Source organism: Globicephala melas, chromosome 12 (genome assembly GCF_963455315.2).
Source record: "Globicephala melas chromosome 12, mGloMel1.2, whole genome shotgun sequence".
NCBI lineage: Eukaryota > Metazoa > Chordata > Mammalia > Artiodactyla > Delphinidae > Globicephala > Globicephala melas.
This window is the reverse complement of record NC_083325.1, coordinates 12,242,764-12,269,903: the sequence shown is the minus strand read 5'-3', so window position 1 is coordinate 12,269,903 and position 27,140 is coordinate 12,242,764. Positions and strand designations below refer to the sequence as shown.

At 44.0% G+C, this 27,140-nt stretch overlaps 1 protein-coding gene across 2 annotated transcripts; it reads right to left on the bottom strand.

Moving 5' to 3' along the window:
- Positions 1–384: 384 nt before the first annotated feature.
- On the bottom strand, positions 385–26,030 carry POLR1B (RNA polymerase I subunit B). 2 transcript variants are annotated; one of them, XM_030837375.2, is made up of 15 exons: positions 25,768–26,030; positions 22,044–22,211; positions 21,648–21,794; positions 19,279–19,411; positions 16,617–16,753; positions 15,497–15,720; positions 14,754–14,925; positions 11,612–11,783; positions 10,585–10,866; positions 9,332–9,465; positions 7,907–8,077; positions 6,954–7,110; positions 4,443–4,639; positions 3,774–4,027; positions 385–2,938 (listed from the first exon to the last, which is right to left on the bottom strand). In XM_030837375.2, the coding sequence occupies exons 1-15, from the start codon at positions 25,996–25,998 to the stop codon at positions 2,056–2,058; spliced, it is 3,462 nt and encodes a 1,153-aa protein (XP_030693235.2). In that variant the 5' UTR covers positions 25,999–26,030; the 3' UTR covers positions 385–2,055. The 2 variants fall into 2 exon arrangements, with proteins under 2 accessions (XP_030693235.2, XP_060165143.1); XM_060309160.2 differs by lacking the exon at positions 16,617–16,753 and having other exon boundaries at positions 19,325–19,411.
- Positions 26,031–27,140: the final 1,110 nt, after the last annotated feature.

Genomic DNA, 27,140 nt, shown 5'->3' with positions numbered 1-27,140 from the left:
TGTGAATCTACCCCATACATTTGTCTTTGTCTCCAAGTGGGCTGGGCCTGGAGGTCTGACTTCTAGCAGGACCCAGGGACGGGTCCTGCCAGGAACCAAAATCTGTCATTCAATTGTGTATTTACTTCTTTCATTTAAGGTACTCATAATAAATTCTTTAATTATGCAACACTTCATTCATGGTTATAAGTAACTTATTCAGTTTTACATTTAGCTCTGTCTTCCCATTGAAGGTACTTTTCTCTGCTTTTCATAGAGTTGCATAACATTAATTCAATCTTTTGAGTATATTTTTCCTTTAAGTAGATTTTTTGCTTGTTCTCCTATTTATTGAGATTATATACCTATATATATTTACACATGAATTTCACACGCACGCACAGATCTTGTATATACCGTTCTTACTTGAGCAAATACATTCATCTGGGTTCACCAACACTCCACTTACAGATACAAATCATCAGTGCCGCATATGGCAGTCTGTCTCAGCAGACACCCATGTGTTCTGCCAGCAATCCATTCACAGGGGAAAACCTTTCAGGCTCATTTCTAAATCCTTCCTTTTAACAGGTACAATTGCTTATATTCTCATACTCCAGATACATCATTTGTGTTCACAAACACTTCATTTATAGATAAAAACACATCACTCGTTCTCATTAGATACACTTCTTGTTGTTATACCAACATTCAGTGCAGAGATAAGTAACCTATCATTCAGTGTTGTGTACACCGCTTTTCTTTGAGTGGATATATTCCTTTCCATTCTAACCACATTTTATTCCAGGGACCCACAATACGCATTGTACATAGGCGTTTTCTCTCTGTAGACACCTCCTGTTTCTGTTTTCTACCAACGTTCCATGTATAGATATATTTTGCATCATTCTCTTTTGCGTATAAATCCTTTCAGTAGTTACATTCATTTAGATTCATAAACTCTTCATTCAGGGAGATACAAAAGTATAATTCAATTATGTATATGGAAATGTCTTATGTTAATGTATTATTGTTCTGCCAACATTCCATTCATAGAGATACACAGCATATAATTGTGTGTATAGTTTTTCCCATTCTACAACAGTTTATTCTAAAAAATGTCATTCGTTCTTATGTTCAGGTATTTCCTTTGAGTAGACAGTTTTGTTTTATACAAACTGTCCATTCATAGATACACTTCATATCATTCCGTGTTGAGTATAGCTCTTTTTAGATACATTTTTGTTCTAGTCACATATAGAATTCAGTCTTGAGTTGTATTTTTCTATGTGTTTTAGCAGCCATTCACTCATAAACTTGTTACACACACCATTCAGTTTTATCGCTCTTTCCTTCAATAAATACATTATTTTTTGTTACACCAAGACCCAGTTTCTAGAGACACATATCGATCTTTTGAACAACTGTTTTTATGGGGCGATATATTCATCTGTGTTCTATCCATAGTCCATAGGGTAGAGATCAAGTTCAGTGTTCTTACCGTAAAAACGCCAAGAAACAAAACAAAACCAACCACCCCCAGGAGCACAGGGAACCCTTTGGGGGTGACACTTGTTACCATGATTGGGATCATTCCCAAGTGTGTGCATATGTTCAAACGCACCCAATTATATACATTAAATATGTGCAGTTTTGGGTACAACAATTACACCTCAAAAAACTCTGTTTTTACTTTAAGAAAATACAAAATTACATATATGTGGCTTACACTGTTTATTTCTATTGGGCTGCTCTGCTCTACATGGACAAATAAATGTTTGACTGTCACTGCCTGCTGAAAGCAGGATACGAAGAACCTGGGGGTGGAAAGACTTTCCCCTGAATATCCTTCTATTTATCAGTGTATCACTTTTAAAGAGCAACAAATACACTGAACGTCATCTTCAGCAGTTATTATACCAGAGCAACTCAGAAACTCTGCATTCTTAGTTGCCAGGTCTTGGTTGAGCACTCTTAACCTTGAAAAACTCGAGTAACTATTAACAGCTTCAATGAACCAAAGTTACATTTTGTTTTAATCTGATAGCAATCTTGACCCAAAAGGCCAGCGTCAAGTTAAACGATATCCAGTTTCACTTTGATGTTCATAGCTGCCAGTTCAGCTACAAAATACCGAAAGACGTAAGGCACGGAAACAGTGTCGATGGTGTCACTGCGGTTACACAGAGTACAGTTGTACTTCCTGTTGCGCATGGTGGACCACGATGGGGGTGGCTTCTCCAACAGCGGGGAGAGCAAACTACCACACTTCACACACACGTGGGCTACAGACCGATCCGAGCAGTTGAAGAGCCGGTCGTGAAGGAGAAAAGATGTACCATGAGCTAAAAGGGCGTCCCGCTCCATCTCCCCGAAACGGATCCCACCCTGGACGTTTCTTCCCCCGATAGGCTGGTTAGTGACTTTGTCTCTGGCTCCTGTTGTCCTAACTTGGAATTTGTCTGAGACCATGTGGCGTAAGCGTTGGTAATAAACCACACCTATGAAGATGTCTGCATCCAGCTCTAGCCCACTGATGCCACTATACAACCTCTCAGTGCCATAGTAGTTGTAGCCAGCAGCCTTCAACATCTCACCAAAGTACTCCAGGGCCGAGTTCTCCTCGGAGAAGATGAAGGGCGTGGCGTCATGGCAGAGGCCATGTGAAGCTGCAGACTTCCCTGCCATACTCTCAATCAGCATACCGATGGTCATGCGGGATGGAAAACCGTGAGGGTTGAACAGAATGTCTGGAACCATCCCGCTCTCAGTGAATGGCATGTCCTCAACTGGCCACAGTCTGCTCAAGATGCCCTTCTGCCCATGACGACTGGCAAATTTATCCCCGATAGTTGGGTTCCGAGGGACTCTCATCGTGATGCAAACACACTTGAATTTGCCATTTCCGGTGTCATTACTGCACACTTTGATGTTATCCACAATACAATTTTCTTTACTCCTAGGAAAAAATAAACCGGACAAAATGTCAAAATGTATAGAGATACTAAGTTTTACTGATATAGTTAGCGCTTCATAAAGGATATTTGCAGAACTTATTCTCACCTCTATTCTCCAATACAGATAGGGCTGGTATCCCTAAAAGTGTATTTATGAATAGGGCTACTGATTATGTTCACTAGAGAACTGTGTTGATCTGAAAGAATACTAGCAAGAAAGGCAGCTGAAGACCTACTACTGAAACCAATTTTACAGCTGTAAAATAAGCTTAAAAATTTTATTTTTATTAAGAGGTATAATGAACTCAACATTTTAGCTGGGAAACATTACTAACAACATGTCCAAGAGAGATGCTCAAGTTTGAATAATATAGTTTTAAAATAAATCACAGATTAGCTGATCAATTGTAGTAGACTGACAAGAAAAGTAGAAAAACAAAGGCAGTACAACAGACCACAGAACTTTGTCTCATTTAAGAAATGTCCATTCAGTTAATAACTAAGCTACCGCTTATATTTTCTCCAAAAATTCTCCTGTTGAAAAATAACTTGCATTGACCTCCAGCAATTTCACTCAGAAACAGCCTTTAAGAAACAGCACTGGTGGGCTTCCCTGGTGGCGCAGTGGTTGAGAGTCCACCTGCTGACGCAGGGTTCATGCCCCGGTCCAGGAAGATCCCACATGCCGCAGAGCGGCTGGGCCCGTGAGCCATGGCTGCTGAGCCTGCGTGTCCGGAGCCTGTGCTCCGCAACGGGAGAGGCCACAGCAGTGAGAGGCCCGTGTACCGAAAAAACAAAAAACAAACAAAAGACACAGCACTGGTTATGCGAACTTACTTATAGTACATCACAAAGCTTTCCCCGGTGTTGAGGTTTACGTAGCTGTAATATGGATCTCCATACTGCAGTTGTGCTCCAATAAATGGCAATCCGTCATCATCCAACTTCTGCAGAATCCGTGGGTCACCAGGTTTGACTCCAAAGACCAGACTATCATCTCCTTGTTTGATTTTTTCAGACAGATCTATACACTCGGACTTGTAGACACTTCCATGGGCAAAGCCTCGTTCCCAAGAAGCCTTATTCACAATCTGTGAAGTCAAAGAATCATTAAGAGACTGAGACCAAATGAGAGTTTTCAAAATAAACCCGGTTAGAATTACAACTGGTTTAAGCATTTGATTTTAAAACTATCCACATTTCCTAAATCACCTATGCTATTAAAATCCAGACACAATAAAGGTAGATATTTCCAAGACTACATTCATTCGACATCTACTCGTACTATGCACTCAAATAGGCAGGCTCTATGCATATGAATATTCAGTGATATCCCTCAAGGCTTGCCACTTTTAACTTAGACCAGGAATTAACTATTTAACAGCATAGCCATGCACCAAATACTAGGCACTTGGGCACACAAGAAATCCTCCTTCAGTGACCTGATGGTAAACAAAGAAGTTAAAAACGAAAAAGGATGCAACTACGTCTCCTGGTAGAACTTACCATGGCATCTTCCATATCATAGCCAGTGTAAGAAATAACAGCAACAATGGCATTTGTCCCAATTGGATAGTTATCCATGTCATAATAATCATACATGTATGGTCGCACTAAAGGGCTTTGTGGAGTCTGAAGACGATACAGTTTATTATCTGACCGGTCTTGAAAAGTTAGGAGTGGAAAGCCCATAGTCTGCTTACCTACGAAGGGAAAAAAAATTAGTATTTCGTTTTTTCCTCCTTAATTATAAAGGTGACATATAAAATTGGAAACTAAATATTCATCATAGGGGAATGAATAAAGAAATTAATCATGCTGGTTATGTTTACTACAGACTAATACTTGGGGTGAAAATGAAGTAGACAAGTGTGTATCAACAGGAGCCATGAAAACAATGCTGAATGAGAAAAAGTACAGAATGACGTTTAATATGATGCATTCATGTACATTTGCCACACATCCCAATTCTAGACCTAGTTTATGGATACACATGTAATAAAAGCATAAAAAGGGGATGTAAAGGATATATACAAACTACAGGATATTACTACTACTGGGGGGAGAGATGGAGTGACAGTAACTACTATCTAAGTAGATTACTTTCGCGCGCACACACACACACACACACACACACACACACACACACACAGAGTAAGATGTTGGTATTTGTAAATTGTGCATAGTGAGGTAGGTACAGGGGGCAGGTAAGACGCTTCTTTGTACTACTACCTTACAGTACAGAGAATCAATTCAAGACAAAATGATTTTAGGGCTTCCCTGGTGGCGCAGTGGTTGAGAGTCCGCCTGCTGATGCAGGGGACACGGGTTCGTGCCCCGGTCCGGGAGGATGCCACATGCCGCGGAGCGGCTGGGCCCGTGAGCCATGGCCGCTGAGCCTGCGCGTCCGGAGCCTGTGCTCCGCAACGGGAGGGGCCCCGGCAGTGAGAGGCCCGCATACCGCAAAAAACCCCCCAAAAAACCCCAAAATGATTTTAAAAGCTAAAATAAATAAATACATACACAGGGGAATTTTTTTAAAAAGGGAGACTTCTAGTTTCCAGTATATAGAGAGATATTCCTACAATATCACCCCCAACATGTAAGTATAAAATCCAGAAAAGAAAATCAACTACATACATATACACACTACCTGAAAGCACTGAAATGTAATAAAAAATAGAAATTAGAGAGGGATTAACATTTGGACAAAAGCAACTTCAGAGTGAATTTCCAGTTTTTTCAGTTTTTAATGTCTTGTTTCTTGTTTAATTTTTTACCGGATGGCTCAGTCAGTGTAGCGGCTAAAGCTCAGAAACCCACAGTCTTATTGGCTTGAAGAATCAAGGAACAGAGTTCAGAGCACGACAGCAGTTGGAAGCGTAAGGGGGAAATTTCAGAAAGGAGAGAACCATAAAGGGAGAGCCTCACATTCTGCATATAAACTGAGTCCAAATCTTTGGTGGACTCCGTCCAGCACTATGTGCGGTGGGACAGACGTGGGCAGCCTACCTAAGGCTAAAGAGTGCACTTCAACAGCTGTTCAGCTGACTTCCAGCATCTAAAAACCAGCCCTCTTCCAAGGAACAGAATAGAATCTAGTCTTTACAACATATTTTCTGTCCACAATCCAATCCAATGTTATTAGACATACAAAGAAACAGGAAAACGTGCCCAAGACTCAAGAAATATGCAATCAATGGAGACTGATCCTGAGATGACCCAAATGTTGGAATTGGCAGACAATGATTTAAAAATACCTGTTATAACTATGCTCATGTAATGGAAAATTATGTTCACGATGAATGAAGATCAGACTCTCAGATAAAACAGAAACTATAAAAATGAAACAAATGGAAGCTCTAAGCTAAAAAATTAACTTTCTGAAATAAAAATGCACTAGATGACAGTGAATATGATAGATCAATAAAAATGATCCAATCTGAAGAAAAAAAGATTGAAAAAAGAGAACAAAAATCCAGTGGCTTATGGGACAACACTAAAAGGCGTAACATATATGATGCATAACTGAAGTCTCAGGAGATGAGAGAATGAGGCAGAAGCAATTATTTTTAGAAATAATGACAGAAAACCATACAGATTTAATTTTTTAAAACAGATTTAAGGCACTTCCCTGCTGGCGCAGTGGTTAAGAATCTGCCTGCCAACGCAGGGGACACAGGTTCGAGCCCTGGTCCAGGAAGATCCCACATGCCGTGGAGCAACTAAGCCCGTGTGCCACAACTACTGAGCCTGCGCTCTAGAGCCCGCGAGCCACAACTACTGAAGCCCGAGCGCCTAGAGCCTGTGCTCCACAACAAGAGAAACCACCATAATGAGAAGCCCACACACCGCAACAAAGAGTAGCCCCGGCTCGCCACAACTAGAGAAAGCCAGCGTGCAGCAACGAAGACCCAACGCAGCCAAAAATAAAAAGTAAATAAAATAAATAAATTTTAAAAAGAAACTACAAGCCCTTTTCTTCTGTGACTACCACCACCTTCCCCTCCACCTTACCCATCTGGCACTGGTACATGTTTCTTGGACTTTGGTTGTGATCAGAGAAAGGGATGAAGTTGGCGATCACACTCAGCAGGCTGTGAGGGAAGAGCTCCTGGTGGGTGGTAACGCCAGCCAAAACCTCATCCTCAAAGACAGCAACGTTCATGAAGATCTGGAAAAGAGGAAGGACGAGGAAGTTCAACATACAAAATAACTGTGACTGCTAACACGTATTAGCTCTCTCTCTCAGAGTTTAGTTCTCACAGACTTGAAAGAAAAACTTCGCACCCAGTATCATGAACACTGAAGGGATCCACAGTTAGAAATACCACATGCCTTACACACCTCATTCTAAATCTACCCTGGTCCAATCGTGAAGGGAGACAGGAAGGAGGAACATTTTTTTTAAAGTAGCACAAAGCCCAGAGTTTGCAACTGCAGAAATGCAGGCAAAGACTGAGAGCGGTTCTAACGGAACGTTTCAGTCTCACCACCCGAGGCAGAGCTGGCTGCCAAGGAACGTGGGGAGTTGAGCGGGATGGGAAAGGCAAGTCATGTGACTGCCAACCCTCTCTCAAGTTTGATGAGCATGAAAACTGCTTCATGCTGGTCACAGAAGAGGCAGAAAATAAGCTTTGACTTTCTTTCAAATGCCCCAATTGTGATTATAACAGTTACACCTTTTTTTTTTTTTTTTTGCGATACACGGGCCTCTCACTGCTGTGGTCTCTTCCGCTGCGGAGCACAGGTTCCGGACGCGCAGGCTCAGCGGCCATGGCTCACGGGCCCAGCCGCTCTGCGGCATGTGGGAGCTTCCCGGACCGGGGCACGAACCCGCGTCCCCTGCATCGGCAGGCGGACTCTCAACCACTGCGCCACCAGGGAAGCCCCAGTAACACTTTTAAAAAAGAAATAGTTACTAAGTCTCTGAAAGTTGCATACTATACAATCACACATAGTCTATGTACCTGTTCCATAGTTCCAATTAGTTCTTCTTTGCCCAATTCCAAGTTCTGCACAGGCCGCACCAGTCTACAAGGAGTGGTAAAAAGGTACAATCCTGGGTACAGACTTGGTTTTCCTGTCATGGGGACCAGGACCACCTCCATCCAGGGAGGAATTCTTTTTTCTCTCAAAACCTGTTCTCAAAAAAAAAAAAAAAAGAGTTCAATTAAGAATAAATGAAGTATTTTACATCTATCTCCCCTGCCACCCAGGAGGTGGGTATAGTGGAGAAGCAGATCAAATGTGAAAAGCACCATCTTTAGAATTAAATCAGTTTTGCAGGTAACAAACCTAGTGCCCTGCCAGTCTCAACCCCACACAGATGGCCGTTCGCCCCATATCCAGAGTTGGCAAAAGCCCTACTTTCTTGGGGGCTCAGTCCCAGTATCAGGCAGACTGCGTACAACTGAGACTGGGGAAAAGGTAAACCAAGAATGTGTGTGTAGACATACTAAATGAAATTCTATCCTCTGATGTCTACAACATAGATTACTGGGGACTTTCATGGCGGTCCAGTGGCTAAGACTCTGAGCTCCCACTGCAGAGGGCTCAGGTTCGATCCCTGGTCAGGGAACTAGATCCCACATGCCACAAGTAAGAGGTCACATGCCGCAACTAAAAGATCCTGTATGCCGCAACGAAGATCCCGTGTGCCTCGACTAAGAACTGGCACAGCCAAATAAATACTGAAACAATAAATAAATAAATAATATACAGATGACTGGTGTTATTTTAAAATGTATTCAGTGAAAAGGCGGCACGTGGGATCTTCCCGAACCGGGGCACGAACCTGTGTCCCCTGCATTGGCAGGCGGACTCTCAACCACTGCACCACCAGGGAAGCCCTCTACTTAAAAAAAAATGTATTTCAAGGGACTTCCCTGGTGGTCCAGTGGTTAAGACTCTGTGCTCCCAATGCAGGGAGCACGGATTCAATCCCTGGTTGGGGAACTAAGATCCACGTGATGCATGGAACGGCCTTTAAAAAAAAAAAAGGTATCTCAGGACCCAGAAGGCAACAGGTTACGACTTGTATCTTGTATAGTTTCAATATTACTTGAAATATAAAGTCCATATTTCAAGGTCCCCTATATGCCACTAGTATTTACCAAGGAAAAAAAAGTTAAAAGTGTGTTAGATTAATCGACTAGGGCCTCAATGAAACCACAAAAAAAAAGTACAGGTCAAATACCTGTCACTGACCCTAACTGATGACGTCAGTACAAGGCAAGACGCTGCCACCAGAGGGAATGTATGGGCACTTTTGTAATTAGCTTCTGACCTCCAGACCCCTTGACACTCGAGAATGCCCTGGGGCTACCTCAACTAGAAAATGACTGAAAACCTAAGACGGAAGGACAGGACAATTCACAGAGACTCGAGATCACCTTAAAATGTCGGAGAGAATCGGCAATGCCAGGAGCAAGCTCCTTATCCGCCCAGCCAACCATGACACCGTCCAGCAGGACAGGGTAGCACTCGCTGTACGGCCGATGTGGCGCTCCGTCAACTGGAGTGACGCCTGGTGAAGCGAGGAAACGGAATGATCACATCAGGATGCTTTTCCCGACATTTAACTTTCCCTCCACATTCAACAAGTGCTTCATCATTTTAGCTATCTAGTCATCTTGTCTCTACACCGGAATGTTTTTGTATTGCCTGAGTAAATATCTAAATCATTTCAGCAAGGACCCCCCAAATCTACTGTCTCTAATTGCCGGTGAGGAGAGGAGCAGGGGGACAGGGGTTTAAGGGAGGCTTTTCCCTGTGCACCTTTTGTATTTTGATTTCTGAGCCATGTAAACATGTTAACTTCTTCCCAATAATCTAATTACCTTTGATCCTCATTGTTCACATATCACAAATTTGCCTACTAGCTAAACTTTATTTGTAACCCCAATATCAATACTAGTGGCGCTTTTTTGATCATTTGAGGACATGCAGTGAAAATTTTGAATCGCCGGATACACGTGTTCCCAGCTGAGCTCAAACCAGGTGACGCACTGTCTGTTTCAGCTCATACTGTAAACAAGCATCCTTTCCGCACTCTGTTCAGTGCCATGTTTTTTGCATCTTTGTGCTTCTGTTGGTGATTCTGCCGTTTATAATGGCCTTCAAGCACAGTGTGAAAGTGCTGGTTCCTAAGCACGAGGCCCTGCTGAGCCTTATGGAAAAACGTGTTAGATGAGCTTATCGTTACAGTGCTGTTGGCTGAGAGCTCAATATTAATGAATCAACAATATACATTAAGTAAGGCGTCTTTAAACAGAAACACACATAAAGCAAGACTATGTACCAGCTGATGAAAACGCTGTGCCAAGAGGCTCACAGGAACCTAATCTTTTGTTCCCCCAGGAACAACGGCTCAGTATCTGCTAATTCAGTGCCAGTGGTGACTTTACAGAAGTACTGCAAATACCAAGAATCGACTCTAATTAAATAAAGAACGCTCTTCCATGAGCCATCAACACCTTCTGAAGATAGCAAGTGCTTTACAAAATGTCACAGGTTATCCACAGTGTTTCACCCATCGCCCTTACAAGAACTCTCTGCTCAGCCCCCAAAGAAGCACAACTTAATAGCTTTGCACCTGTTAAAACCCACACAAGCACACAAGACAAGGCTGCTGTACACCACCTACCCAAGTTGCAGAGCAAAGCTGGAATAGATGCTGTATACACAAACTGTGTGACAACCTCACATATGGTGGTTAAGTGGTTCATCAGACCACAGGGCTCCCCGTCGGGGGTGTGCACGGGGCAAAGGAAACCCCAGGACTCCGGCAGCAGCCTGCGTACTGTGGTGGTCCGCATCTTGGCAAAATCTGCCCCTCTGTGCACACAGCGGAAGTGGGAGAGATAGCGTATGAAGTTCAGCTTGTCAGCCACAACACAAAGTCCGGAATCTTGCAGGAAGCCGAGACCTTAATAAAACAAATGTCAATGAAAATGGGCTAAACTTAAGGAAAAAAAAAAAGCCTATCTTTTACTGGAGGCTCTGATAAGATAAAACCTCAGAGTACACTAGAGATCACAGAGTGGGTCATCACAAAGTTTACTCAGCTCTGGTGAGGGGAAGAGCTTAAAAACATAGTAAAAATCCCCAGATTTCACGAACTGTATTAGCCTCGACTGTTTCTCCATCTCCTCTATACTATCTCCTTTGTGGGAAAACATTAAATGAGTAATAAAATAGCAAGTAATTAAATGGGATTCATCCAAGAGGGCTGGATAACACACAAGCATTTGTTAGCCCTTAAGGAATCTGCACCAGTATCATCTGTTTAAAAAAAAAAAAAAAAGATTTCTGGGCCCTCAATAACCACTTTTTAAAGTTTTCCAGTCATTCTAATACAACTGGTTTAGGGATGCGCACGTCTAACAACCCTCCCAGACAACCCATCTAGTTAACCTTTCCTCAGAGATCTAAGCTTTCTTTAGTTTTGTAGAAAGAGGCACAGGAAATGCATTTGATCATTAAAATTAGATTTCAACTATACAGACAGTCTACAGCCCAATATACACCTGTCAAAAGTTACAACTTGAAATCGGTCTTTAATGAGTAAGAAGTTCACTTTTGAAAAGAATCTCTCTCAGCAATATATAAATCCACATTAAGCAAATAATTTGAAAATCGTAACTAAATGAAGCCTCTCTATTTAATTTCACCTGTTTTAGAACGTAGATTCCCAGTAGCAAGAAGATATTCAAATGGTTTTGTAAGGTCTGTTCCCAGAGTAAAAATCTTCATCAAATTTTCAGTGTTTAAGGACACATTGGTCTTCTGGGCCTTCTTGTCTATAGCTATTTTAATAGATGCTAACCAAGCTTCCAATTTTTCCTGAAATAAGAAAAACTTTACATTGTTAGGTATTTTAATGAGCACAAGTTGGATATTTACTCTTACATAACCTGCACATCCATAACAAAAGCCCACTACTTCGTACGTTTGACACGGAAAACCTCTAAACTATAAACCTGAAAAAACAGCTTTTCAAAGTACGATTGCAGCTCAGGCATTTCTTAAGACAGAAGATACAGGCTTCTGCAGTGCTGAGGTTCGCCTCGGCACTGTGGGCAGCTGGCTGGATAGTTCTTTGTGACGAGGGGCTGTTCTGTGAGCTGTGGGATGTTACCGCAGCATCCCTGGCCCTTACCCACAAAAATGCCTCCAGACACTCTCAAAGGTCCCTTGGGGTGGAACAAAATCGCTCCCAGTCGAGATTACCCACACTAATGGAAAAGAACCGAAACTGGTTTGCTTGGGCCTTAGAAAAGTTTTTAATTCAAATGCTCTTATCAAACAATCGCAAGACCTTCAACCCCAGAAACAGGCAACAACAACAAAGCCCTGAGACAAAGCAGCAGCCCGCTGTCCCAAGAACAAAACAACTAAGAAGAGCCCGGAGTCCCCAAATGACACCCAACACACAGGACCCCTGACTGACAAGCCAGTAGGAAAGACCGACACGTTCTTCTCATATAAAAGTTGAAACATAATGGAAAAGGAAGAGAAAACAAAAGAGAAAAGAGGAAAGAAGTCAGAGATGAGGAACAGAGATGTGGGTAAAATGCTCTGGAACCGGAGACGGGGAGGCGGAAAGAGTGAGCTAAACCTTCCTCCTGGGTCAGAGGCCTGCCCGTGGTCTCTTCGAGGTTAGCTAGCATTTACTGGGCACGTACAACAAGCTGGCGCTCTGCATGGTTACTTCAGCCTCACAACAAACTCTTCCTCAGGAAGCACGGCATTACAGGACCTCTGAAAACCTGTGGGCCAAATGCACTTCAGTATTTAGAATTTTTTAGGCTTCCGAAAGGTGACAGGCACACAGACCTTTTATTACCTAACACCCATGATGGAGACTGAGGCACGGGCTCATAATCGAACACGTTTCTACCCTGAAACACAAACTGTCATGCTAAGTAGAGCAAATGCAAGTTACAAACAGCCTCCTGTTGGTTCGGATCAGGTTTTGATGCCAACTCTTATTGTTTTTTTTGGTTCTCATACTTTCTGGATCTGGAATTGCAGGCGAGCGATTGTGGACCTGTCTGTGCGGTCTGCACACTCAGTACAAGCAGAAGCAAGCGAGACCTCCAGGAAGGCTTCCCATGAGGCTCACCAGGCTCTCTGGGAAAAGGGCTAAGGTAGAGATGGGCGGACAAGCCTATGAAGAGCGACGCAGCGCTGAGAAGGAGGTACAGCATCTCCCCATCTGCTCTCACACTGCAGAGCGGAATCGCTTCAGCGTCCCTCACTCCCCAACCCTGTTAAGCAGCCTCGGACCCAATCACAGGGACCTCAGTCTCTGTGGCAACACTCACTGAGATGGTTATACAAGCCTGTCATTCGTATCAGGTCACTGTCGTGAACCTTCTGAAGATTGCTTTCATGTCCCGAATTCAGAGGTTTAAAAGCTTGAGTATAACGGAGGCAAAGGTAAGGAAATCAGACACTTTTAAGCAATGAATTCTCTGAAAAAGTCCCAAGTTTCCTTTCCTCTGTTGCTGAAACAGGTCACCTTGGTAATGTCGTGCAAGTGAAGGTACTTCTAACATGGCCAGCCCGCAACGAACCCACATGCTTCAGTTTAAGGAGGGAAATGTAAATTAGTCTTTAAAGGTGACTGAAACTTCTGCCTGATTTGAATTTTTATCAGGGAAATGCTAGACTACCAAAATTTCTCAATCTAATTTTATAGACAGAGCAGACAGAAACAAAAGTTATTACCTTCAAGTAAGAATTTAATTATTGACCAGATTAGGAACTTGGAGATTTTTACTTCAGTCCTCTCCATCTTCCCTGCCGTTGTTCTGTTATCTCTTAGATTAAATCTTTTTTAGGGATGATATTCAAAATATAAAATGCTACCAAGTCAACTTGCTTATAAAATTATTTTTGTGTCATGCCAACATTCTCTCCCAACACACACAGAGTTCTCATTATTTACAGTAATCGTGTCCTATCCTGTCTCTGTGAACACTGCATTGGCGAGCACAGAAGCACTGCTCCTAGGGGAGATGCAGGGTTAGACTTCAGGGAGTCTCTGGTCATTGACAACGTTTTCGTCAACTGATCGATACATGACCTCGTTTTTTGTGTTTGTTGAGAGACACCTTAGTTTATTCTGTTGATTCGTTACCACTGAGCTCAGAGCAAACAGCACCGTAACTCATGCCTGAACAAAGCCTGTCAAGTGTTTTCTCCATAAGGAACGTCGCAGCCTTCTTACACTTAGGAACACTAGACGGTACTTCAGCACTGAGCCTGGGGGTCACTTTAAACAGCAAAATCACCAACAGAAAGCACAAAACTGTGAAAAGCGTGGCAGTAGAGACCCTTGTTTACAGCTCATCAGACCTCAGCTGGGGCCATGAACATCAGGAAACTCCAGTTCTTCAGCACCTGTGCATGTCTGCAAATGATCCCGGGAGTGCTGACACTGCTGGCGTTCCAAATAAATTTTAGCGAGTAGGTGAATTCACAAGTACAGACTCTGTGAATAATGGGGACTGACTGGATGTGTGTATATAGGCCATTTACACTTTATCATTAATGTTATGACCAAGATTTGATATTGTCTTTATTTAGCTTCTATAAAAACATTAAAGAAATTTCTGAACCTGGCCAAGCTAAGATCTGTAAGTCCGTTACTGCTAAACAAACAAAAAGTAGAAAAGAAAAAAAAAAAAGACTACATAAAATGCCCAAATGAGAAATTTTAAACATGCAGGAAACAATACTGCTGGAAATGGCCACGTCATCCCACAAGAGGTACGACTGCTCTGGGGTGAAGCAGCCTGCATTTACCTTCAGAAACATGAGGAAGAGCTGCCCGGGGGTCAGGACCTCTTGATTCACTAAACTGTCAGGATTCTCCTCCATGCACTCTCCTTTGGCTAAAGCAAAGAGCTTCCGGGTCATGAGACAAAGCACATAAAACTTTTCAGTGTTGGATTTCAAGTGGATACAGATGCACTGGCTGCCAAAAGAGAAAGAAAAAGCTTAGCACGATTCAGCCGCCGATACCACTCGATGTCCTACTGAATTCAGCTTCTCGGCTGCACTGGCCATTCAGATGCTCAGCGTGTGGCTCGTGGATACAGATGGGACAGCGCTGGTCTAGAGCAGGGCTCCTTTAATAACTACACAGTGGTTACAGAAGACCAGGTCCTAGCCTTGGGGAAATAAAGGGACGTGATGCCTGCAACTTTCAAGGATGTAGAAAGAAAAACGCTGATGATATGCAGAGAAAGCAAAGTGGTAAAAATATTAAGAACTAGTGAACGAGAGTGTCCAATGTACTATTTTTGCAGCAATTCTGGAAGTCTGAAGTTATTTCAAAAGTTTTAAAGTACAACACAAGGTATGAAGCTACCAGAAAAAAAAAAAGGCGAGGATGACTGCAGAAACAAAGCTGGGCCCTACTTTGCTCTAAGCCAGAACCCTACCCCCAGGGCCATTCTGATTCCCAGATGACTCACCAGCCCCAGCTACATCAATACAAGGAAGCATGGACACCTTCCACCCCCAATAAACAAAAGCACACATACCTGAAGAGAAACTCTGCAGCGTGTTCATTTGGGTACCAGTCAGGAAGACTGAGTTTTACTCTGAAGCGTTCCCCCAGATAGCTAAGGACCTGTTTTTGTGTGGAACATCCCTCTTCCATTACAATCCTTAACATCTGAGAAACAGAGTTCCTAAAGAAAGAGTCATCTTCCTTTCCTTTGATGAGCTCCTGAAAAATCTGGTAATCGGAAAAGCTGACAAGTGCCTAGAAAAGAAAAAAAGGTTCTTTTTAAAAATTGCTAATAACTAAACCATCTTAATCATTTAGTAACCATTCTGTTCTTTTTTTAATACCCGAGAAAAATTAGCACTCCGCTATCGCTGAATCTAAGTGAGCTCTTCAAAATCAGGGCGATGCTTGTATGATAGACACCAAGATGGTCCCATGATCCTCACCTCCCGGTATCCACAACCTTGGTCTCCTCCACACTGAGCCAGGGCTGGCCAGTGTGACCGATGGAACATGGTGGAAAAGCTGAAGCATGACTCTCAAGGCAGGGTCTCAAGGGCCCTCCAGCTCCCGCCTTGCTCTCCTGGCTAACTCTCTGGGGAAGACAGCTGCCTCAAAGCAGCCTGTGCAAAGGCCCACGTGGAGAGGAACTGAGACCTCCTGCCAACAGCCCACAGTGACTTGCCAGCCATGAGGGAACCGCCTCGGAAGGGGATCCTCCAGCCCCGGGCAAGCCTTCCAAACAACCGTAGCCCCCGCTGACATCTCACGGCAACCTCCGGAGACCCCGGCCAGAGCTGCCCAAATCTGGAGCAACTTCCAAACTCCTGACCGCAGAAACTGTGGGAGAAATGTTTAGCGATGCTTTAGCCACTGCCTTTTAAGTTAACTTTTTTTGTTGGTGGCCGCGCCACGTGGCTTGCAGGATCTTAGTTCCCCAACCAATGATCGAACCCAGGCCCTCGGCAATGAAAGCGAGGAGTCCTAACCACTGGACCACCGGGAAATTCCCTGAGGTAACTTATTATGGAGCAGTAGGAGACGCCAGCACAGCATGAACTCTGATGAGGACAACCTATATCCATCCTGCGCAGGACACCATTTCCAGTGACTCACTCCCTAACGAGAGAAGTATATTCAGTAAGTCACACCTTAAGTGCAAATCCCAAAGGAAAAAAAAACAGTTCTTTCCGGTAAATAAAGTTCAACATAACCGTGCCATTTTCCAAGTAGTGAAGGTTCATATTGACGGCGGAATGTTCTTCCCTCACACAGTGCATTGAAACTCCTATTTAAACAAACAGAGCAAACGGTCAGAAACTCAGCAACACTACCACTTAGCATGCATGGCTACAATTAGAGACTGATTTTTAGCTCAATTATAAGAATAAATTGTTTAACTACAGGGCTCGTGAATGCAAAATGCTATCTCGTGAAGCCAGCCACTGTCACGGAGAGTGATCAAACAGAGGCCAGGTCACTGTCAGCCAGAGACCGAGGGGAGTGCCACATACCCTGAACCAGGAGAGTTCCGAGGCCTGTACCTACACCTGGCCAAGTCAGCATCCTTCAGCACCGTAAGCAGTAACATAAATACATGTGTTCATTCAGTTTGAAAAAAAATTGAACACAGTAGAAAGGTTTCCCACTATGAAATTATAACACAGAAATGCTTAACAGAAAAACAAAAAATTATACATATATGGGAGAAAAATATCAAAGACTCTGTTTGGATGCACCTACTTTTTAATATCGGGTGGACCAAAACGTGCCTTCGGTTTTTAAGTAAAAATAAAAGACATATTTTTCATTTTCACCAAGAACTTTACTGAACAACGTATTCACCCTTTTGCTCCACTACCTTCTGCCATTTTTCAGGCAACTTCATAATTCCATCTTCCCAAAACTTATCTTTTTAAGCAAAGAACTGTTCCAGGTGCCTTTTGCAGTCTTCCAGGGAATTGAAATTTTTTTCATTAAGAGAATTTTGGAGCTTCCCTGGTGGCGCAGTGGTTAAGAATCCACCTGCCAATGCAGGGAACACGGGTTTGAGCCCTGGTCCGGGAAGATCCCACATGCCACGGAGCAACTAAGCCCCTGCGCCACAACTACTGAGCCTACGCTCTGGAGCCCGCGAGCCACAACTACCGAGCCCACGTGCTACAACTACTGAAGGCTGCGTGCCTAGAGCCCATGCTCCGCAACAAGAGAAGCCACTGCAATGAGAAGCCCGTGCGCTGCAACAAAGAGTAGCCCCTGCTCACCGCAACTAGAGAAAGCCCGCGTACAGCAACAAAGTCCCAACGCAGCCAAAAATAAATTTATAAAAAAAAAAGAGAGAGAGAATTTTGTAAAGACCAAAGTAAATGGCAATCCGAAGGAGCAATGTGTGGTGAATACGGAGGGTGAATCAGAACTTCCCAGCCAAGCTGTAACAGTTTTGAGTGGTCATCAAAGAAACATGCGGTCTTGCATTATCCTGATGGAAGACTATGTGTTTTCTGTTGACTAATTCCAGACGCTTTTTGTCGAGTGCCGCTTTCAGGTGGTCTAACTGGGAGCAGTACTTGTTGGAACCAATCGTTTGGTTTTCCGGAAGGAGCTCGTAATAGAGGACTCCCTTCCAATCCCACCATATACACAACATCACCTTTATTGGATGAAGACCGGCCTTTCGTGTGGTTGGTGGTGGTTGATTTCACTTGCCCCATGATCTCTTCTGTTCCACATTACTGTACAGTATCCACTTTTCATCGCCCATCACAATTTGTTTTAAAAACGGAATGTTTTCATTACATTTCAGTAGCGAATCGCATGCAGAAATAAGGTCAAGAAAGTTTTTTTCGCTTAACTTACGTGGAACCCAAACATCAAACCGATTCACATAACCAAGCTGATGCTAATGATTTTCAACACTTGATTTGGATATTTTGAGTATGTCAGCTATCTCCCGCGTGGCATAATGTTGATTTTTAAAAATTTATTTATTTTATTTATTAATTTTTGGCTGCCTTGGGTCTTCGTTGCTGTGCGCAGGCTTTCTCTAGTTGCGGCAAGTGGGGGCTACTCTTCGTTGTGGTGTGCAGGCTTCCTATTATGGTGGCTTCTCTTGTTGCAGAGCATGGACTCTAGGTGCGCGGGCTTCAGTAGTTGTGGCACGTGGGCTCCGTAGCTGTGGCTCACGGGGTCCAGAGCACAGGCTCAGTAGTTGTGGCACACGGGCTTAGTTGCTCCGTGGCATGTGGGATCTTCCCGGACCAGGGCTCAAACCCGTGTCCCCTGCATTGGCAGGTGGATTCTTAACCACTGCACCACCAGGGAAGTCCTATAACGTTAACTTTTCTCAATTAATGTCTCGATTTGATCGCTATCAACTTCAACTGGCCTACCCGACTGTGGAGCATCGTCCAGAGAAATCTCCAGCACGAAACTTTGCAAACCACTTTTGACACGTTCAATCATTAATGCACCTTCTCCACACACTGCACAAATTTTTTTTTGCGTTTCAGTTGCGTTTTTACCTTTCTTGAAATAATAAAACATAATATGCTGAAAAATGTTGATTTTTTTCTTTCATCTTGAATATTAAAATGGCTACACAAAAATTCACTAATTTTGATGTCTTTTTTTAAATGCACGCTGATATGACAGCTGTCAAATACAATCTAACAGAATTGTTTCAAATGAAGTTAAAGACAACTAACTGCTATTAGAGCCATCTTACGGAAAAAAACGAACGAACCTTTTGGCCGACCCAATAAAATAGCTTAAATTTTTCTAAAAGAACATTCCAAAAAAATCACTACAACTTACCATACTGAGTATAGCCAGGCCCTCTGCTTTTCCATTTTGGTCTTACCATTGCGATGGGGAAATTTCTGCGAGGCATAATCAACATTCGGATGACTTTTTCGATGCCATTGATTATAAAATAGCCTCCCATTTCCTGCCAAAGAGACGAATTAAAATCTGTTAAACAAAGATATATAACCACCCGTAAACATGAAACTGACCAACTGCAATCACCACCCTCATTCGTAAACAGATGTGCAGAAGAGGTGCACTTGGGCAAGAGGAACTGTGGATCCCTTGGAAACTGCAGACTTTATTAAGTCTTCTTAAGCACATTAAAACGGCTGTAGAGGGCTTCCCTGGTGGCGCAGTGGCTGAGAGTCCGCCTGCCAATGCAGGGGACATGGGTTTGAGCCCTGGTCCAGGAAGATCCCACATGCCGTGGAGTGGCTGGACCCGTGAGCCATGGCCGCTGAGCCTGCGCGTCCGGAGCCTGTGCTCCGCAACAGGAGAGGCCACAGCAGTGAGAGGCCCGCGTACCGCAAAACAAACAAAAACAAGTTACTCCAAAGAGAAGTCTAAAGATGAAAACAGTAATCGTTTAGCTTCCAGACAAGTATGGCTTCTTGAATAAGTTAAAAAGCTTTTGACTGTATGAAAGCTCTGGAAACCAGAAATTTGGATTAGCTAAATAGGAAAATATTTTTAATATTTAATTTTTAATAAGTTAATAGAACGTTTCTGTAATAAATAAGGAGCTACTATGAAGCAGGCATATCACGCTGAGTGCTCTATGTCAGCATAACATTTAATCCCATAATAATGAGAGAGAGCTATATGCCCATTTTCAGAAGAGAAAACTGAGGCTCAGGGAGATTAAATTTCCCAAAGGTGCGGGACTGGTAAGCGGAACAGCTGGATGTCAAACCCAGATCTGCCACCAAAACCCTCTTCCCACCACACAACACAGCCCCCCTGTTGTAAGCAGAGTCTGCTGGTCTTTTTTTTTTTTTACATCTTTATTGGAGTATAATTGCTTTACAATGGTGTGTTAGTTCCTGCTTTATAACAAAGTGAATCAGTTATACATATACATATGTTCCCATATCTCTTCCCTCTTGCGTCTCCCTCCCTCCCACCCTCCCTACCCCACCTCTCCAGGCGGTCACAAAGCACCGAGCTGATCTCCCTGTGCTATGCAGCTGCTTCCCACTAGCTATCTACCTTATGTTTGGTAGTGTATATATGTCCATGCCTCTCTCTCGCTTTGTCACAGCTTACCCTTCCCGCTCCCCATATCCTCAAGTCCATTCTCTAGTAGGTCTGTGTCTTTCTTCCTGTCTTACCCCTAGGTTCTTCATGACATTTTTTTTTCTTAAATTCCATATATATGTGTTAGCATACGGTATTTGTCTTTCTCTTTCTGACTTACTTCACTCTGTGTGACAGACTCTAGGTCTATCCACCTCATTACAAATAGCTCAATTTCGTTTCTTTTTATGGCTGAGTAATATTCCATTGTATATATGTGTCACATCTTCTTTAGCCATTCATCCAATGATGGACACTTAGGTTGTTTCCATCTCCGGGCTATTGTAAATAGAGCTGCAATGAACATTTTGGTACATGACTCTTTTTTTTTTTTTTTTGCGGTACGCGGGCCTCTCACTGTTGTGGCCTCTCCCATTGCGGAGCACAGGCTCCGGACGCATAGGCTCAGCGGCCACGGCTCACGGGCCCAGCCGCTCCGCGGCATGTGGGATCTTCCCGGACCGGGGCACGAACCCGTGTCCCCTGCATCGGCAGGCAGACTCTCAACCACTGCGCCGCCAGGGAAGCCCTACATGACTCTTGTTGAATTATGGTTTTCTCAGGGTATATGCCCAGTAGTGGCATTGCTGGGTCATATGGTAGTTCTACTTGTAGTGTTTGCATGTCTTGATTACTTCAACTTAATACTGCAAAGCCACCTAACAGGGCTTGAATGGAAGGTACATGAAGCATTTAATACGTCCACAGAATCTGACTGTGGGTAAAGCAGACATTTGAGACAGATATGTGGGTTAAGACAGCTTTAAAAAAAACCAAATACATATCTAAATATGTATCAGGTGGTAGGAAAAACCTACCAATTCTTTCCCCATAATAATCATATTCTCTAACTGGAGTGGGTTTTTTCCATACATTGTCTCATGTGAGACTCATTATGAGGCCTATGCAGTGTGCAGACAAAACCTCAATGCCCCACGTTACCCATCCAGAGACTGAAGCAGAGAAAGAAATCCGGACCCCCCTCCCCCACTCCCGACAAGCTTCCCGTCCTCTCTCTCCCAGCTCCGGCGCTTTCTACTGTCACCTGGCCCTGGACTGCATGGGACCCCTGTAGGTACCTCTGCTTCCTCGTGGTGCTGGATGAGGGCTTTTGGAGGAAGGTTGTATAAGTTGCAAAGCTTGGATTTCACCATGATGGGAACATAGCCAAGAAACTGTTTAATGATGCCTTTTGAGATTCCATTCACTGCCCAGCTGATATCGGCCTAAATGAAAATGAGAGAGAAAAAAATTATTTCGTACAAAAGGAAATATCCAGATCCACAAGAATGAGTATTTGAAGAGATTAAGGCAGAAGACCATACACTAAATGATTTTATGCTTTAGATTGAAAAGACGGCATCTCTTGGATGACAGCACTAAGAAAGTAGAATTCTGGTATAAACTGTGTTAGGCACCAGGCTTATTCTCAAAAATGTACAGTGTGCAAGTCATACACTGTCTCTTGTACTCACCGTCAGCTTTCCCCGGTAGGTGCTCCTTCGGCCCCGGCATTCTGCTGGATAAACATTGAGCTCTTTACAGATGCTCCCTTTTGGAACTGTGGGTGGACTGATGACAGCATCCACAATAGTAAGAGAGATCCGCTCATCTTTGAAAGCAAATTCAAAGGGAGGGATGGCCTGAAACACAATTCACACTGTTAGCTGCTTGCATTTCCAAGGTATTTTTTTCTCTAAGACTCTTTCAAATCCCATGTGTTCTATAAGCATTGATGGCTATAATGCTAATGTGACACATCTGAAAAACAGCTAAAGCTACATCCAGTCTACTCACGTCCTAAGTACCTAAAACTGTAATGCATTAACAAGATTTTTTTTGACTGTCTACTACATGTCCGATTCTGTAGCAGGTTCTAGGGATACAGCTGTGTACAGAACAAAGCTGTTCTCTGAACCAAGTGCTTGACTTCTCTATTCTTATATATTAAACACACACACACACAATCTATTCTTTTTCAGTTTCTTTTCCATTATAGTTTATTACAAGATATCGAGTATAGTTAGTTCCCTGTGCTATACAGTATGTCCTTGATGTTTACCTATTTTATATATAGTAGTGTGTATATGTTAATCTCAAACTCCTAATTTCTCCCCCACCCCTCCCATTTGTACCTTGTACCCTCTGCATGCAAGACAAATGGGACTCCTGCCAACAGAGCAAGGATACAGACACACCCTACTGATTTAGCAACAGACACTCTAATAATGCCATTCTTTAGGCTGATCTTTGTACATTTCATTCCACGGTGGCCTCACACTGAAGCCAGAGCCATGCAAGGGGTTGGTGGTGGTCATGGTGGTTCTTCCCCTTCCACAGCAGTTGCTTCTTTGTACCACTCCCCGGGGGGAGCGCTGCTGAACTGAGGAAGGGGCATCACTGAGTTCTCGTACGTATTAACTCTAAACAACCTCCTGGCCTTAGTGCTGAAATAGCAAGAATGCCAAAAATGGAGCTAAGAATACGAGGGAGGTTCTTCCACCTCACGTGCGTTCAACTGACCTTTTCTAAACTTTAAAATTTTATCTAAAGCTGGTATTTTAGAATTCAGTATTTTATTCTAAAATAAAAATTTAACATATTTCCTATTTCAGGATAGAGCAATAGTTTACAAAAGGAGATTAGAAGATTCACTTTCTCCAGCCATTTGCTGCACTATCTATATCTCAACGCAGCCAATTCTCATTATTCAAGATAGTTACGGCCCATAAAGTCACCACAAGTGCTGAATCAGTGAATTCTGAACCTCTGTTCTCAGGGGAAATACAAAGTTAGGTTCCTGCCAGTCTCTGATCACAGCATTTCATTAACTGATCAATACATAACCTTGCTTTATGTGGGTTTCTTTCTTTCTTTTTTTTTTTTAAAAAAACATTTATTTATTTTGGCTGCACCGGCTCTTAGCTGCGACACCCGGGATCTTTGCTGCAGCGTGTTTAGTTGCAGCACGCGGGATCTTTAGTTGCAGCATGCATGTGGGATCTAGTTCCCTGACCAGGGATTGAACCTGGGCCCCCTGCATTGGGAGCACAGAGTCTTACCCGCTGGCCCACCAGGGAATTCCCTTTATGTGTGTTTCTACTTAGGAACATCTTATTTAATACATACCGTGGTTCACTAACACTGATCTCACAGCCATCAGCACTAGCTCATGACTGAACAAAGGTTATCTAACATACATTTTCTCTGAAGGCACATCACAGCCTTCTCACACTTAGCAACATTACACAGCACTTCAGCACTACGCATGATGTCTGTTTTAAACAGCAAAATCACCAACAAAAAGAACACAATAAGAACGTGAAAAACGGAAGAAACTTTGAAAAGAACACTTTGAATCTGCTGGAAAAAAATGAGCATATCTCTCTTACTATCTCATTATTTTTAGTATAAGAACTTGAAACAAGAAAGCAAGAGTGTCGCCTTATCGTACCTGAGTTGGGATGGCTGTACAATGGGCAACTCAAATTTTTTGTCCCTGCAGATGTTGGCGAGTACTGGTTTGGGGGTTACAAATAAACTTTAGCAAGTAGGCAATTCACAAACGTGACAGACATATCAACTTGCACTCACAGATGGAGGAAATCTACTCCAAAGAAACTGGGCAAAACAAGATCTGATGAAGGCTATTTTCCCCTTGGTTTTGTAAACATTAGTCATTTACCTTACTGTGCTTCATGGAACAACATTTTCAAAAACTAAATTGCAGCGTCGTTATCTGGGTCAGATTTTCTTCATGTATTTCAACCAAAACAACATATCAAAAGAGACTGACTATACAAGCAGAGTTGAGAATCCAGCTGTCTTCTAATAAGCCAAACATTAAAAAGATACACAAAAGTATCATTCATCTACTAATCTCATTTTTGCTTTAGAAAATATTTTTTATAAAAAGTTAATATAAAATTGGTCTCTTTTTCAATGAATTAGTATTTTTAAGATTTCTCAATTTCAGTTTCTAATAGAGTAAACAAAAGCTCTTTGGGAATCGCTCAAGAATTTTATGAGTGGAAAGGGGTCCTGGGACCAAAAAGTTTGAGAACTGCTGGTCCACATATTACCCATAAAAATCTCTTATGTACATGTGCTCCATCATTTTAGGTCAAACCTTCCTTGATCATCTCAACACTGCTCTTTTTCATTGTTTTCATAAACCCCAGGGCCAATTAACTTTTAAGTAGACGTATAATTTTTCTCATAGACACGATACAATGAGTCCAGGCATGATAGAAATTATTTCCCATCAGACAAAAATATCTTGTCTTCCGCAAACAGGTCAAGGAATAATTAAACTTCAAAGAAGCCTCAACGGCTCCGAATTATTTGTGAAATAGAGTTCAAGCATCAGAGACTGGTACAGCTCTCCACATTCTCTCCACCCCTCCCACCATGCAAGCCCTACCCAACAAAAGCACAGGGTAGAGTCCCCTTGGGCTCTGCTCCTTCACTTCCCCTGGAGGGAACGCACTTTCCTCTTCAATTCGTGTACACCTGGACTAGCTGGACCTCCTCTGTGCTCCCCGAGTACCATGCGGCCGCCCCTTGTCAGAGCAGTGCTCAAGTGTACCGGCACCGACTGCCTTCACAGTTCCACCTCCTCACCCAAAACCTGATGCCAAGCAAGAACTGTCTCTTACAGGCCTGCCTCTCCCTCACCCTTAGAGCCCAGTGCCTGGAGACAAGGGGATGCTTACTAATGAGACCCTCCCCCCACCATCTTCACCTGAACTCTGGCACCATGACCCTCTAGACCAATCACTTTAATGTGGAGCAAATGCTGTGTAATGATGGAACCAATCACTTCCTGTGGACCAAATGGTTCCTACGGAACCTCTTTTTTATGCCTCACCGATACCTTCCTCAACACAGACCCGCGCTGAGCCTACCTAGCACGGTCAAGGAGTTACAACTATTTGAAATTATACTGCGACCTCCCAGTCCTCTCTCTGGGACCCCTGCCCGCGGCATGTGCCCCATTCCCCCCGCCTCCTGGATCTCCCCCTCCCAGACCCCGAGCCTCAATCACCTCTCCCCCGGCCCTCCTCCAACGCCTCACAAGCCCCCCACCCCTATCCTCGCCGGGCCCCCTCTCCTCCGCCCGCCTGGAGCAGGGGCTAGGGCCGCAGGCGAACCCAGAGCTGAGGGGAGCCTGGGTTCGCCTGAGGACGCCGCGCTCACCTGCACCGCGTGGCTGAGCCCCTCGCGCACAGCGTAGTTGAAGGACTCGACATGCGCCCGCGTCAGCTCCTGCAACGCTGGCTGTTGCTGCTCGCGCGGGATCCCGTAAGAGGGGTCGGTCAAGTGCTTTAGGCTGGGCCCGCTGGGTAGGTGCCGCCACCGGCCGTCGGGATCCATGAGTCCGCCTGCACACCGGATGCCGACAACAGCTTCACACGCGCCGGAAAGCATGGCCGGCGCCGGACGCCTTCGGCTTGCTGGGAAATGTAGTTCCTCTTTTTCCTCCGGCCCTGGGTCCTCCGATTTTACGGGGTCGACTTGAAACCAATACCGTGGAGCGAATGGGCCAGTTTAAACCTGTGCAGAGTGGGGGACTCGCCCGGCCTCCTTTCTTCCACCGCCCCCTCCCATATCCCCCTTCCGCGAGACGCCAAAGGCGGGAATCCGCTCCACGGGCAATTCCACGTGTGACCTCTTTGGCTCTCATTCGTGCTATCAGGGCCGGCCGAGAGCGGTGTTCAAAGATTTCCCTCTCTTCCCTTGACCGCTTTGCGATCCAGATGCAGACCCTTGGGGTGACACCCAGCCGGAGTCTTGGCTTCAAGGAAAAAGCAGTCGGGCACCAAACTGACTGCTCTCTACCCAACTCTGAAGTCGAAGGCTCATCACTGGGACGGTCAAGCGGTGGTCCGCCCTCTCTACCCACTCCCCGCGTCGTCTGGACTGAAGTCTTGAGCCAGGCAGGGCCGGCGGGGTGGGAAGGCGGGTGTCCGAGGGGCCTTGCAGCCTTAAGCTCCTTTGAGGATCTGTAAGTCCTATGAAGCACTCATCTCCCCAGAATACGGACGTTACCAGGGACTGCCGGCAGCTGTCTTTCATCTTTGGTGTGTGTGTGTGTGTGTCACAGCTCTCTTCTGTATTGAAGTATAATTGACATACAATAAACTACACACATTTAAAGTGTGCACGTTGATAAGTTTTGACCTATTTATACACCCATGAAGCCATCACCACAATTAATGAATTAATTCACCACTCCCAAAAGTGTCCTCCTTCCCCAGTTTCACCTTTACCTGGGTCAGCTGGTAATTTTCGCTCCTCTATTGCTCCCCCACCCCCATCCCATGCCATGTGGCTCGCAGCATCTCAGTTCCCGGACCAGGAATTGAAATGGCCTGGCAGTGAAAGCCCTGAGTCCTAACCACTGGACCGCCAGGAAATTCCTCTTATATCACTTTTAAAAAGTTATCTTCTGTTTCTGTCTTATGTTGACATCATCAAATCTCCCAAGATCCGTGCAGCTGTGACCTAAATTCTGCCTTCTCTCCCTTTACAACGTCTGCTTCTTTTAAGGAAAACTTCCTTCATTCCCT